General features: G+C 35.5%; 1 protein-coding gene across 14 annotated transcripts in view; it reads right to left on the bottom strand.

Annotated features, from left to right (window-relative positions):
* Nucleotides 1-40: 40 nt before the first annotated feature.
* The window catches only part of AGO1 (protein argonaute-1), a 31,786-nt gene continuing 16,274 nt past the window's right edge, over nt 41-15,552 (bottom strand). For 4 of the 14 annotated variants that reach the window (XM_081988205.1, XM_081988215.1, XM_081988203.1 and 1 more), the window contains 5 exons: nt 13,406-13,739; nt 10,508-10,707; nt 4,941-6,866; nt 3,423-4,440; nt 41-3,322 (listed from right to left, as the gene is read on the bottom strand). In XM_081988205.1, coding sequence (XP_081844331.1) covers nt 6,758-6,866; nt 10,508-10,707; nt 13,406-13,739 — 643 coding nt within the window. In that variant the 3' untranslated portion in view covers nt 41-3,322; nt 3,423-4,440; nt 4,941-6,757. Of the gene's footprint in view, nt 3,323-3,422; nt 4,441-4,940; nt 6,867-10,283; nt 10,451-10,507; nt 10,708-13,405; nt 13,740-15,552 lie in introns of those variants that run through there. The other 10 variants (XM_081988208.1, XM_081988206.1, XM_081988209.1 and 7 more) reach the window with 10 other exon arrangements.

Raw genomic sequence — 15,552 nt, 5'->3', positions numbered from 1 at the left:
TATTATTGCTGAGGGTAAAGTATTAAATAACACAATGCAATTCAGACAATCATTTATTAGCTGATATAATTATAAACAAAGCCCTAATCAATGATAAATGAAATAATAAAAATATTCCTTGGCTTTTATCTCTTGTCCATTAATAAACAATTCGAAGGGGAGTGCCGTCGTGGGAGCAAGAAGCTCGTAAAAGCGAAAAAGTCAGGACCGTGTATCCTGAATTGATATGCCCCCCCTTAACAGAGTACAGGGCGAGTTGTAGAACAAAGTAATATCACAGAGCTATCTTTTCAAATTGCAATATGGCAGGCGAGAGATCATACAATAGTTGATTTCAAACTATAATTACTGCAAAATATAATAAATGCACACTTTTTCGCTTTAGGGCAATTCACTCACACGACATTCGCTTTTAAACTAAGCAATGTAAAAAGACGGTGGTAAATGAGCGACTATAATAATAATAATAATAATAATCAATATACTATACCAAAAAAAGTGCCACTAGTCAATTATTTATTGTACGATTACAATCATTAATTATCTCTGGAAAATTACTAAAAAGTGTGTTTCTATCAACTAAAATATACATATAAAGTTGGCTTATAAAGAATAACAAAACTGTCTCAACGGTTCTTTTGGCATTACAATAATAAATAAGAGCGAGAGTCAGAAATCATTGATAAATTACATAAAGGATTTCGTTTATCCCCCCCAAAACTCGAGACACTAATAATTATTAATGTTGAAGGTAAAAAATGACTAGAACGGTGAAAGCATTTTGTAGAGCTTTTTTTTTACTATAGTTTTGTCTTTGTAAATTTGAGATACAATAGAAATCTTTGCTCGATTTGTACGGGGTGTCCCAATAAGTCGTGCACTGTATATAGTATTGCTAGCTTTTGTTTTGATACCATTAAAATGAAAAATGTCATAAAAGTAGTCCCCTATGTTTTCTATCTCTTCAAAGTGGTGGGAGTAGTCAAAGTGTGCTTTGAAAGAAATTAAATATCACGAAAACTGCTAATCGTAGTGACGTCGTTTTGGCGGCATTTTAAAGAGCATTTGCTGTCTTATAGAGTGACCCTAAACAATTTAGTTTCATTTAGTTTTCGGTCTTTTCGATAGAGGGCGTTTGTACAAAAATTGTCTCTGTCTGTCTCTCACAAACACGCAACCAGCAATACAGTACGGCCGCGTGCACGGCTTACTGGGACACCCTGTACAACAGTTTAAGTACTCAAAAGGATACTGTTTAAAATATTGGCATAAAAATCTTTGGCATCGTGTGACGATTTATCAATGATTCCCGAGATCAGAAATGGGACACTTAATTCTAAATTACACTAATTAGTACGATCTGCTTCGGTGGGCATTTCCCGGCTTGTATTCATTTTTTGTTTCAGTTTCGCTTAAATCTAAAATGTGTTGCGTTTCGACTGGTTCCAGAAAACCAACCAAACCCACTTAAAAATTACTTAATTATCTCTCTCTCTCTCTCTCTCTGTCCGCTATAACAAAATTACAATAAATAATATTCACTTGCAGTAGACGTGACGTCAGAAGGGAACCTTTCTTTTTAAGTCAAATTTTAGTCTGATATGCGCATCCTGTACGGTTCCTTCTGAACGTGGAGGGGCTATTGTGCTATACAGGTGTGGTAAATCCAAAACCGTGTAACTGACAGAGAAACGTAGATAATTGCATGCGTGGGACAAAGAGAGTAAACGAAAAAAATACCAAGTAGGCCATATTTTCAGTACGCTGTTGCCAAAATCCAGTTGTCGACGGTATTAGATACTTAGGCGTTTGGCAACAGCGCGCTCAAATTTTGGCCTACTTGATATTTTCTTCGTGTTGTGTCTTTGTCCTGCACATGCATTTATCTATGTTTCTCTGTCCGTTACACGGTTTTCCTATGGTCGGTTTTGGATTTACCACACCTCTGTATAAAGAGTGGAATGCTTCGAATTTGTCCCACGTTATTGTCTATATAAATATAATAATAGTACAAATATAACAATTTCGTAATTTACACGCGCCTGGATATGGTCTGTAACAAACTAGTGACTTTACAGGGTGGTTACTGGTCATTTTTGACAAGTTTTCAGTGTGCCCTACATCCATAAAATGGGTGAAAGTTTTTTTTCTTTTAAACCAGGCCGGTTGCTCTCCCTGTTTGACAGTTGCTCAACTACTAGACAATTTCTGTAATACTGAGAATACTGTACAGGGTTGGTACGTAAATTTAGACAGCTTGCAGATAGAAAAAAAAAACTTGTTACCGAATAAAATAAGAGTGACAAAGTTGCTAAATTTTTAATGGAACACCCTGTATATTTTCTGATTAGTGGGTGAATTTTAAAAATATATAATAAGATGACATTTTTGGTTTAGCCGTTTATGAATTATTGGCATTTAAAAAATAAATTTGTTTTTAAATCACAGTTCAGAGGAAATTTGACGTCACGATGACGCAGTTTAACAAAACAATATATTGACCAACTGTCAAATTACGTCATCGTGACGCAAAATGTCAACTGTTGGAAAAGCTGAAATTGTAAAAACACGTCACGTGACCGTGACAGTACAAACTTGGCGCTGGTAACGCAGTAACAACAACAGTCACGTGACGTGGGAAGATGTCGTTTTTTACCTAAAAAAAAAGGCTTAAAATTGCATTTCGACAGCTGGGAAAGCTGCAATAGTAAAAACACGTCTCCTGTCATTGTGACAATAGAAATTCGCTGTAAAAGTTAAATTGAAGCTTGTCAACAACAGTCACGTGACCAGGAAATTGTCACCTTTAATTTTGAAAAGTCTGTAAATTTCATTTAAAACAGCTGAGAAAGCTAAAAATTGTAGAAGGACGTCACGTGACCGAGGCAACTTAAATCCGGAGCAGGCAACACTGTAAAAGTTGAAATTTGTCAAGAACAGTCACGTGATTAGGAAATTGTCACCTTTACCCTTGAAAAGTCTGTAAACTACATTTAAAACAGCTGAGAAAGCTAAAAATTGTAAAAGCACGTCACGTGATCGTGGCAACTTAAATTCGCATCCGGCAACGCTGTAAAAGTTGAAGCTTGTCAAGAACGGTCACGTGACCAGGAAATTGTCACATTTAACCGTGAAAAGATCATGGCAACTTAAATGAGCAGCAGGCAACGCTGTAAAAGATGAAGTTTGTCCAGAACAGTCACGTGACCAGGAAATTGTCACCTTTAACTTTGAAAAGATCATGGCAACTTAAATGAGCAGCAGGCAACGCTGTAAAAGATGAAGTTTGTCCAGAACAGTCACGTGACCAGGAAATTGTCACCTTTAACTTTGAAAAGATCATGGCAACTTAAATTCGCATCCGGCAACGCTGTAAAAGATGAAGTTTGTCAAGAACAGTCACGTGACCAGGAAATTGTCACCTTTAACCTTGAAAAGATCATGGCAACTTAAATTCGCATCCGGCAACGCTGTAAAAGATGAAGTTTGTCCAGAACAGTCACGTGACCAGGAAATTGTCACCTTTAACTTTGAAAAGATCATGGCAACTTAAATTTGCAGCAGGCAACGCTGTAAAACTTGAAGATTGTCAAGAACGGTCACGTGACCAGAAAATTGTCACCTTTAACCTTGAAAAGACCATGGCAACTTAAATTCGCATCCGGCAACGCTGTAAAAGTTGAAGCTTGTCAAGAATGGTCACGTGACCAGGAAATTGTCACATTTAACCGTGAAAAGATCATGGAAACTTAAATTTGCATTAGGCAACGCTGTAAAACTTGAAGATTGTCAAGAACGGTCACGTGACCAGGAAATTGTCACCTTCAACCTTGAAAAGTTTGTAAATTACATTCAAAACAGCTGAGAAATCTAAAAATTGTAAAAGCACGTCACGTGACTGTGGCGACTTAAATTTGCTGCAGGCAACACTGTAAAAGTTGAATATTGTCAAGAACAGTCACGTGACCAGGAAATTGTCACATTTAACCGTGAAAAGTCTGTAAATTACATTCAAAACAGCTGAGAAAGCTAAAAATTGTAAAAGCACGTCACGTGATCGTGACAACTCAAATTCGCATCCGGCAACGCTGTAAAAGATGAAGTTTGTCAAGAACAGTCACGTGACCAGGAAATTGTCACCTTTAACCTTGAAAAGATCATGGCAACTTAAATTCGCATCCGGCAACGCTGTAAAAGATGAAGTTTGTCCAGAACAGTCACGTGACCAGGAAATTGTCACCTTTAACCTTGAAAAGATCATGGCAACTTAAATTCGCATCCGGCAACGCTGTAAAAGATGAAGTTTGTCCAGAACAGTCACGTGACCAGGAAATTGTCACCTTTAACCTTGAAAAGATCATGGCAACTTAAATTCGCATCCGGCAACGCTGTAAAAGATGAAGTTTGTCAAGAACAGTCACGTGACCAGGAAATTGTCACCTTTAACCTTGAAAAGATCATGGCAACTTAAATTCGCATCCGGCAACGCTGTAAAAGATGAAGTTTGTCCAGAACAGTCACGTGACCAGGAAATTGTCACCTTTAACCTTGAAAAGATCATGGCAACTTAAATTCGCATCCGGCAACGCTGTAAAAGATGAAGTTTGTCCAGAACAGTCACGTGACCAGGAAATTGTCACCTTTAACTTTGAAAAGATCATGGCAACTTAAATTTGCAGCAGGCAACGCTGTAAAACTTGAAGATTGTCAAGAACGGTCACGTGACCAGAAAATTGTCACCTTTAACCTTGAAAAGACCATGGCAACTTAAATTCGCATCCGGCAACGCTGTAAAAGTTGAAGCTTGTCAAGAATGGTCACGTGACCAGGAAATTGTCACATTTAACCGTGAAAAGATCATGGAAACTTAAATTTGCATTAGGCAACGCTGTAAAACTTGAAGATTGTCAAGAACGGTCACGTGACCAGGAAATTGTCACCTTCAACCTTGAAAAGTTTGTAAATTACATTCAAAACAGCTGAGAAATCTAAAAATTGTAAAAGCACGTCACGTGACTGTGGCGACTTAAATTTGCTGCAGGCAACACTGTAAAAGTTGAATATTGTCAAGAACAGTCACGTGACCAGGAAATTGTCACATTTAACCGTGAAAAGTCTGTAAATTACATTCAAAACAGCTGAGAAAGCTAAAAATTGTAAAAGCACGTCACGTGATCGTGACAACTCAAATTCGCATCCGGCAACGCTGTAAAAGTTGAAGTTTGTCAAGAAAAGTCACGTGACCAAGAAATTGTCACCTTTAACCTTGAAAAGATCATGGCAACTTAAATGAGCAGCAGGCAACGCTGTAAAAGTTGAAGCTTGTCAAGAATGGTCACGTGACCAGGAAATTGTCACATTTAACCGTGAAAAGATCATGGAAACTTAAATTTGCATTAGGCAACGCTGTAAAACTTGAAGATTGTCAAGAACGGTCACGTGACCAGGAAATTGTCACCTTCAACCTTGAAAAGTTTGTAAATTACATTCAAAACAGCTGAGAAATCTAAAAATTGTAAAAGCACGTCACGTGACTGTGGCGACTTAAATTTGCTGCAGGCAACACTGTAAAAGTTGAATATTGTCAAGAACAGTCACGTGACCAGGAAATTGTCACATTTAACCGTGAAAAGTCTGTAAATTACATTCAAAACAGCTGAGAAAGCTAAAAATTGTAAAAGCACGTCACGTGATCGTGACAACTCAAATTCGCATCCGGCAACGCTGTAAAAGTTGAAGTTTGTCAAGAAAAGTCACGTGACCAAGAAATTGTCACCTTTAACCTTGAAAAGATCATGGCAACTTAAATGAGCAGCAGGCAACGCTGTAAAAGTGAAGCTTGTCAAGAACAGTCACGTGACCAGCAAAATGTCATCTTTAACGTTAAAAAAAATTGCACCAACAGTTGGAAAAACTAAAATTGTAAAAGCACGTCACGTGATCGTGGCAATTTAAAATCGCAGCTGGCAACGCTGTTAAGCTAAATTGACACCCGTCAACTGTCTGGAAAATGTCGAAATCCAGGCCAACTGTGATTTTGAAAAAACCATAAAATCGCAATTTTTAAATGCCAATAATTCGAAACCGGCTAAACGAAATGTCAACTTATTATACATTTTTGGAATCGGAAGAAAAAGATCTATCGACTCATCAGAAAATATACAGGGTGTTCCATTAAACATTTACCACCTTGGTATTTTTTCCTACAACAAAAGTCCTACAACTGTTGTATTAACAGTTTTTCGACCCTGTACATTTCAACTATTGAAATCGTACAGTGAAAGAAGATAAATGTTATTTGAAACCTATAACCACCGTGTAGTCACTTTTGAAACGCCTGCGATGACAAGAAAAATAAACAATAACAGGAAATTGCACTAATCTACAGATTATCGTTTAGCTTGGCTGGAGTTGCTTGTACATCTACACAATTAACAATAAACCTACCTAATAATAATAGAGAAAAAAAGCCATATTCCCCTAGAATCCCGGCACGCAGGAGAAATTTACTTTTTACGAAAAAGTATACACGACACATAGAAAAATACGGAACGCCCCCTCAAAAAAAGAAAACAAAACCGAAATGTCAAAGGCGCTTAAATCACTTTAAATCTTAATATCGGTACCGTTTCGAGTGAGACCTTTCTCCTCTCTGTTTTAAGTAAATTCATTCGGGGGGGTCGAGTTTGATAAGCGTAAATCTACATGGCCTTCTAAGACATCGCCTATCACCGTCCCTCTTACCTGCGCAACCGTCCTAAGCAAAGTACATCACTTTTTTAGTGTCCGCGTGGACTGTAATTGCTCTCGCCATCGCTCCAGGCGTTCGGTCCTCGGACGAACCCGATTGATGAGATCCTTCGCCGCTGCAAAAAAAAATTAACAATATACAGGGTGTCCTAATAAGTTTCAGTATTGATTGTTAAGAAAAAAATACCAAGTAGGCCATATTTTCGTCCGTCGACAAAATGTATTGGATTTTGGCAACAGCGTACTGAAAATATGGCCTACTTGGTATTTTTTTCGTTTTCTGTCTTTGTCGCGCGCATGCAATTATCTACGTTTCTCTGTCAGTTACACGGTTTTCCTATGGTCGCTTTTGGATTTACCACACCTGTATAGATGGAACAACAAATGTACACTTTGGAGAGCAAAATCAAACAGATTGCAAGGTTGACAGTCGTGACGTATTTGACAGTTACCACCTTATGTTAAGACAGTTTTTAAGTTCACAACAACTGTCAACATGTTGTCATTACAACCATCTCTGGAAAAAAAAAACTAAGACTTTTAGAGCCTCACGTGTTTAATGAAACAAATTTGACAATTGTGACGTGTTTGACAGTTACCACGCGACGTTAAGACGTTAAAAAAATTAGCAATATACAGGGTGTCCTAATAAGTTTCAGTAACAGCCCCTGTGACAAATTATACAATACTACAAATTTAGGTACTAGACATGGGTGAAGTAAATATTTTACTCTACCAGGAAAAATTGACCGGTAAATTTCAAATTGTTTAAATAATAATCTCTTTAGATTTGTGTAATTTTTCTCGTCTCAAAAACATATTATTTGTCATTATTTGAAGATGAAATAATAAAGAAAAGTGACAAAAGGCTGAAAATGTAATTTTTTCAGAAAGGGCTACTTTTTTGTGTAAATTACCGGTAAAGTATTAAATATTTTTAATTACAGATTGTTTAAATAATTAAATCATATAATTTAAATGTATATAATTAATAAATACATAACTTTTTACCTAATAGTTCCACACTGTATATTCCTCTTTCACCATTATGCCCCTATTTTTATTTTATTTAACTTCTACTTCTTGTCTCTTAATTGATTCTCAATATTTTCATTTATTGAGGTTATATTTCAAAATTTATCAGTATTTCATTTTGACAATATTGACCGATAATGACTTTAATAAAGTTAATGACAAGAAATTGATATCTTTCAAGCAAATTTCAATTGGACTGGTAAATTTACTGGTAAATTGACCGGTCACGGTAAATTTACACTTTAGGGGGCAAAATCGAACAGATTTAACAATATAGACTGTCTATTCAATTTGCTTCATATAGTTTAATGAGAAACTCGTTTTCCTTACAGCTTTGTAATAATTGTCTTGTCACCATTATGCAGAACTAATTTCGTACTTCAAACGACTAATTTTTACGATATTCCGGTCTTTTCGTTTGTTTTGTCCTCAGAACCCAATTCTGAGGCTCCATTCTTAATGTTCCTAATTCGCGGTTATACGACACTATAAGGATGCATAAATCCTAGGGCACTATTTGGCTGTAAACTCATTACAGCTGAATAATTAATTGAATTAGAGCTTTTGGAAATTAGAAAAGCCGTTATTATCCAGAGAAAGAGTAATTAAAATGACAAATAAATAAGCTACACACAACCTAACTATAATAATTAATAGGTCTGCTGCTGTCATATAAACATATGTTATCACATTATACAGGTGTGGTAAATCCAAAACCGACCATAGGAAAACCGTGTAACTGACAGAGAAACGTAGGTAATTGCATGCGCGGGAGAAAGACAGAAAACGAAAAAAATACCAAGTAGGCCATATTTTTAGTACGCTGTTGCCAAAATCCAAACACAAACAAAATTAATTTTGTCGACTGTATTGGATTCTGGCAACGGCGCGCTAAAAATATGGCCTACTTGGTATTTTTTTGGTTTACTGTCTTTGTCCCACGCATGCAATTATCTACGTTTCTCTGTCAGTTACACGGTTTTCCTATGGTCGGTTTTGAATTTACCACACCTGTATGTCAAAGAAACTGTCATATTATGTTCTCATCATTAAAACTATCTTTTTTTCCCAATAACTTGAAATAGAAGAAAGCTAGAAAATTGCGGTTTTCACTGTCTGATATAGTATTTAGTCCTCTTCAATTCGACATTAATTAACACTATAGGTTGCACTTGATTTATTCGAGTTACGGTCTTTCTAAAAAACGCCACCTGTCGACGAAAAGAAACAACTTTACGCTACAAGTTATGGTGGATCTAATAGAAAAAATTGCTCTCTAAGACAAATGGTTATCGCAGTTTCTACCAAATTTTGATTTAAACGGAAAATTTACTTAAGTTTAAAAAATATTATTGTAGCCAGTTTTCATAGTTTCCAGACAAACTAAAAGACTTTAGTTTTGAAAATTGTGTTTGTAACCAGTTTTCATGCAAATCGAGAGACTTTAATACTAAAAATTGACTTGTAGACATAAAAACTACTATTTCAAGAATTTGTTACTACAAATTCATACATTTAAACCTTAAAAATTGACTTGAACCCCAAAATGTGACTGAACTAATGAAAAGTGACATCAGAAGCTTAAAATTTGCATTTGAAGTAAGGTTTCACAATTTGAAGACAAATTTCAATATTTTAGTCTTGAAAATAGTCTTAGATGCAGGACATTAACATTAGATTCATGAAAATTGTCTTGAAAACGAGCTTTTTACTTTGTTTTTTATTTTCTCCGAATTCTGGACTATTTTTAGTGCTTCAAAACTGCTTTCAGCTGGGAAAATCGACTTTCAAGACTATCTTCACCAAGTTATTGACATAGCAAACTTAAAAAACATTCTTCATAGACTTAAAATAGCATTCCAAGCTTTGTCACTGTTAAATCGACTTCTAGACACCTCAGTGCTAAAAATTCGGGTATTTCTTAAAATAAATAAAGATAAAAATAAAATAGTCCGAAAATGTAATTTACTTCTTGACTTGTTGTCCAGTCCAGAAAATTGAGTTGTAAACCAATTAAAGTCTTGAAAATATACTTTTGGACTCTCTTTAGTCCTAGTAAAGTCAGTTCTAGCATTAAAAGTCAACTTTTATATTATTTTTAGTAGTAAAAAATGAGTTTCATGCACAATACAATCTGTGTCTTGATTTCTGGACTTTTTTTGGTTCTTGAATGCCAGTTTCAGACACTCAACCAGGATGGCAGTCTGAGAAAGCGAATCATAAGACCATTCCTAGTAGTATGTTCAGTTTTAAACTATAAAACGATTTTTTAAATGAAAATTTGGAGGACTGTATCTTCCTTAGGAAACCTTTTTCAGAAAAATGACATAAAATGCAAGTCAACTTATTTTTTGATGGGCTATCCAATGGTGAATTATTGACACTTAAAACTGGACCACCCTGTAGAAAGAACTTTATTGTAAGTTGTGTTTTTTTTTAGATACACAGGGTATCAAAATTGTTATGAACATTTAGAACACTTTGGAAATGTGAAGATACATTTTTCTATTTATGGCGTCATCCTAATTTGGTTTGGTTATCGAGGTGGGTGGACAACAGCAGAAATAGTTTTCTAAACCAACAAAACCTCATTTATTAATGAAACAAAAAATATCACAAAAGTAGTTTGTTGTGCCCGTTTTAGCAATCGCAGTGGCAAAGCGATCTAATTAATTCGTAGGGTTGTCACACTTGTCTACCAACACCAAACAAACTAACTCACCTGTCATGTTCCTTCTCCACCAAGTGGTAGCGGGCGCGGAACGCGACCAAATGAGCATAATACGCCGGCGCCGGTATGGAAACCGATCTGGTGCAGCGCACGTAAGTATGACATAACTGATACGTCAAACATTGCAGCTCGTCCGAGTCCAAATGCGAATCGTCCCAGAGGACGTGATAATGAGACGGTCTAGACGTGCCCTATAATCCAAATACACACACAAACTTGATATTTGTCCTTATACAGGGTGTCCCACGACGAAAGACATCGATTGATATTGGAAAAAGTATAAATAAGAGAGTTTTGAAAATTTGAGCATGCCCAATGTCGATCACAACTTTCTTATTTTAAATGGAACACCCTATATATTATTACATATTTGGATTCCTCACAAAATCCTGACCAACTTTTGTGTACAATGCCCTATGCCTATTTCTAGCCGTTTTCGAAATATTTGATGTTTTTCCAAAAAAGTGCAATGCTCAACATATTTTTGTACTCTGTCTTTGGGTTATTGTAAATAAAGGATCGTTTTATTAAACTGAGGGTGTTTAATGACTCATTTGCATACAGGGTCGTCAAAAAAAAATCATAAACTTGCCACTAAAAAAAATGAAAAATTTCAAGTTTTTTAAATAGAAACCCCCATTTTTTATGACGGAATCATTTTGAGCATTAAAAATTACTATACGTTTCAATTTACTTGCCCTAAATCCAACCCATTTCGTTTTATTTGAGAATAAACATTTTTTTATTATGCTGCACGGTTGGGATTATCTGGTATGGGCCTATCCCACATATCATAAATTTTTGTTTTAATGACTGGAATCGAAAGAATAGGATCAAAAAACTAATTTTTCATATTCTTGAAGAAAAAATTATGGTCGTAAATGTTCCTACATTAGTTTGAATTTGTCCATTAAATTTAAAAGATCTGTTTTGGCGCGCATGTGACGTACGTAATTCTGGGCGATTTTATTGGCTGTTGCACGCCAACTGTTTCACTTCTTGTCGCTGATTGGTTGATAGTGTAGTACGTCACCGGCGGCGGGCGTTTAAAACATGAGATTAATGTAGTTTTTATCATCATTTTTTTCTATTTAGACTTAATATTTTTGAAAACAAAAAAATACGGATATAATATTTTCAATCCGTCTTTGAAGTTATGAAATAAAAAAAAATTGTGGGACAGGCCCATTCTAGTTGGTTCTGTTTTTGACACACGGTGATATTGGAGACCTGCAAAAGCATGTTAATAACACTAGTTTTGAGTGTTTTGACAACTGCAAATATACTTGTAGCGGTTACGTTATTCAAGATTTCTGACCTCATCTGACATCATTTTTGTCATATTTGGTGTGGTCCTAAAAGAAGTCAAATTAAAAAAAAATATATTTAGATTTTTTGACAATTTTGTTTTGTTGTGGTGTTGCGTTGTCAAAAGTAAAAGTAAGAAAAAATTTAGATTTTTAATTTTTTGACAATTTTATGGAACCTTGGAATATTTAGGTGGTTTTCAAAAAATGTCAAAACAGAATTTTTAATTGCGATTTTTTGACAACTGGGCAATTTAACGTTGTTTTTGTATATGTACCTATTGTCAATATGTTCTCTAAAAAAATCAATCAAAATTGTATTATTTCCATTTTTTTGGCAAATTGACACATGACACTGCGTTTATGACAAATTAACGTTGTTTTCATTTAAAGTTGTCAAAAATAAAAACTAAAAAAACTGTTAATTAAAATTTTTTGTCTTTATGAGTGATAGGACAGTCAAGGACACAATCGCCTGTAAAATCCCCTTGAAATGAGAAAATGACGGTTTTAAGCACATTTTTGTAATCCTCATTAAATTTCCTATCCAATAACATGAAAAAGCACTACAAAATTTGGTACAGTCAAGGAGAAAAGCGGTGTCAAAGTTAGAACTGCCAGAAACACAGTTTGAAAGCACAGTCAGGGACAAAATCGACTGTAAAACCCACTTGCAGTGGGAAAATGAATGTTTTAAGCACATTTTTGGAAGCTTCATTAAATTTCCTATCCAATAACATGAAAAAGCACTACAAAATTTGGTACAGTCAAGAAGAAAAGCGGTGTCAAAGTTAGAACTGCCAGAAACACAGTTTGAAAGGACAGTCAGGGACAAAATCGCCTGTAAAACCCACTTGAAGTGACAAAATGACTGTTTTAAGCACATTTTTGGAATCTTCATTAAATTTTCTATCCAATAACATGAAAAAACACTACAACATTTGGTACAGTCAAGGAGAAAAGTGGTGTCAAAGTGTGAACTGCCAGAAACACAGTTTGAAAGGACAGTCAGGGACAAAATCGACTGTAAAACCCACCTGCAGTGGGAAAATGAATGTTTTAAGCACATTTTTGGAATCTTCATTAAATTTCCTATCCAATAACATGAAAAAGCACTACAAAATTTGGTACAGTCAAGAAGAAAAGCGGTGTCAAAGTTAGAACTGCCAGAAACACAGTTTGAAAGGACAGTCAGGGACAAAATCGCCTGTAAAACCCACCTGAAGTGACAAAATGACTGTTTTAAGCACATTTTTGGAATCTTCATTAAATTTCCTATCCAATAACATGAAAAAACACTACAACATTTGGTACAGTCAAGGAGAAAAGTGGTGTCAAAGTGTGAACTGCCAGAAACACAGTTTGAAAGGACAGTCAGGGACAAAATCGCCTGTAAAACCCACTTGCAGTGAGAAAATGAATGTTGGAAAAACATCAAATATTTCGAAAACGGCTAGAGATAGGCATAGGGCATTGTACACAAAAGTTGGTCAGAATTTTGTGAGGAATCCAAATATGTAATAATATATAGGGTGTTCCATTTAAAACAAGAAAGTTATGATCGACTTCGAACCATCTTCACCTGTATTCCTTGATGACTGCACAAATAGAAGTCGAACTCGGTGGGATGAGTTATACCGACGTCCACCGTGGTGCCCGCCGGAATGTTACCGCTTTTGCCGCTTTGCTCCTTCTTATCGGCGCAAAACAGTCTCGTGTGATGCCTTTTCTGCACCACGATAAACGTAATGCCCGGCTTATAGTCGGTTTCCAGTTTGATGCACGCTTCGCGGATTGCGGTCAGCTCGTGCTGTAGCAGTTGCAGGAATTGACCTTCCGACACCCCGTCCCGGTACAAAATGATCCGATGCGGCTTATAGCCACCCGTCGACTTGTAGAACATTATAAGCAGTTCCCTTCAAAATTAAAATTAGGTTAGGTCACCATCACAGATTATCATCATCCAGCACCGTAGCGTTTTTTAAACTGTAATTTTTATACTTATTTGTGATAGCTTTACTTTTAAAAAAAAATTAAATTACAAGTACCTTGAAGTGTCCCTGGAATGTAATCACCAAGTTATTTTAAATAGAACACCCTGTATATAGTTATATTTTTGATTACTCCTGACAATTCTCAAGTATATGTTTTATCTATCACAATAGACGTATTTTGGCGTCAGTGTTTACTACACCATTTCTAACTGGAATTCAGAATAGTCATTTGAAATTAAGAAAGAGTCTAGAGTAATTTAGAATAGGCAACTGTAATTGAGAAATCGTAAAGTGTAATTCAGAAATTGTTAACTCCAATTCAGAAAGTTTCAATTCAGTTTAATTTTTAACCTAAATTGTGTTATTTTTTTCATTCTAAGTATATTAATTTATTAAAGTGCCTTGGAGTTACAGATTTGGTAATTTTATCCACAGATAATGTATTTTATGGAATTGCCTTTCAATGTTCTGAATTTAAATTGATTTTTTCTGAATCTCACTTGGCTTTTTCTGAACAACATTTATGTATTCATTCTGAGAAAACAAGATGGCCTATGTTACTACAGCTTAAAATTCAGGTTAATATTTACGCCAAAATATGCCTAAAATGTTGCTCTGAAGGTCACGTGATCATTTTTTACGTGACGTGTTTTCAATCATCAAATTCAGTTACCAAAGGGATATCTTCGTAGTTGACCAATTCATTATTGGTAAATGCCACTGTCATTTGGCACGTGATATTGTCCAAAAATCCATGCTGTCATGTGATATGACATATCACATGACTATAGTAATTACCAAAGGCAAACTGGTCAGAGGATATCCTTAAAGGTTACGTAACTACTTTCAAACGTTGAATAGATTCTTCAAGATCACACGTCACTTTTCTTAAGGCTAAAATAGCTAACTTGCACTCACGTGGGCATATTTAAGGTCAGAAATGTTGGTCTGAAGGTTACGTGGCAATTTTTACTACCACAAGAAATTTCTGTAGTTCATGTGACCGTTTTCAAGCATCGAATGTAATCTTAAAGGACATATGTAACCATTTTTATGATTAAAATGTTATTCTGAAAGTGATTGTGTTTAACGTCAAAAAGGGGGCCTAAAAGATGTCACGTGATTGCTTTTATTATCGAGTTACAAAGGTCACGTGACTATTTTCGAGCTTCGAATGGAATTTTGAAGGCCCTTGACTGTTAAAATAGCATCCTTGCAGTCACCCGACCATATTAGGAAAACATGTTGTTCTAAAGGTCACGTGGTCACTAATCTCATTCACCTACAAAGATCACGTGACTATTTCTATTTTGATTTTTTTTTTATGTATGATACTACGGTCAAAGAATAGCTATTTAACAAGAAGAGATAGATGAAAAGAGAAAGCGAATTAAGCTTGGTTCACATGAATCCGGAACATTCGCGGAATGCGGACAGCGGAAACTCACTTGGAGTGAGAAAATGACAGTTTTGGAATCCTCATTAAATTTCTTATCCAATAACCTAAAAAAAAATCACAAAATTCGGTACAGTCAGGGAGAAAAGTGCTGCCAAAGTTTGAACTGACAGAAACACAGTTTAAAAAGACAGTCAGAGACAAAATCGCCTGTAAAATCCACTTGGAATGAGAAAATGACAGTTTTAAGCACATTTTTGGAATCCTCGTTAAATTTCCTATTCAGTTACTTGGAAAAACCGTATAAATATGGTACAGTCTGGGAGAAAAGCAGTGTCA

This window comes from Ips typographus, linkage group LG10, assembly GCF_016097725.1.
Source record: "Ips typographus isolate SLU linkage group LG10, UJ_Ityp_2.0, whole genome shotgun sequence".
Classification (NCBI taxonomy): Eukaryota; Metazoa; Arthropoda; class Insecta; order Coleoptera; family Curculionidae; genus Ips; species Ips typographus.
This window is presented reverse-complemented; position numbering and strand designations above follow the sequence as displayed.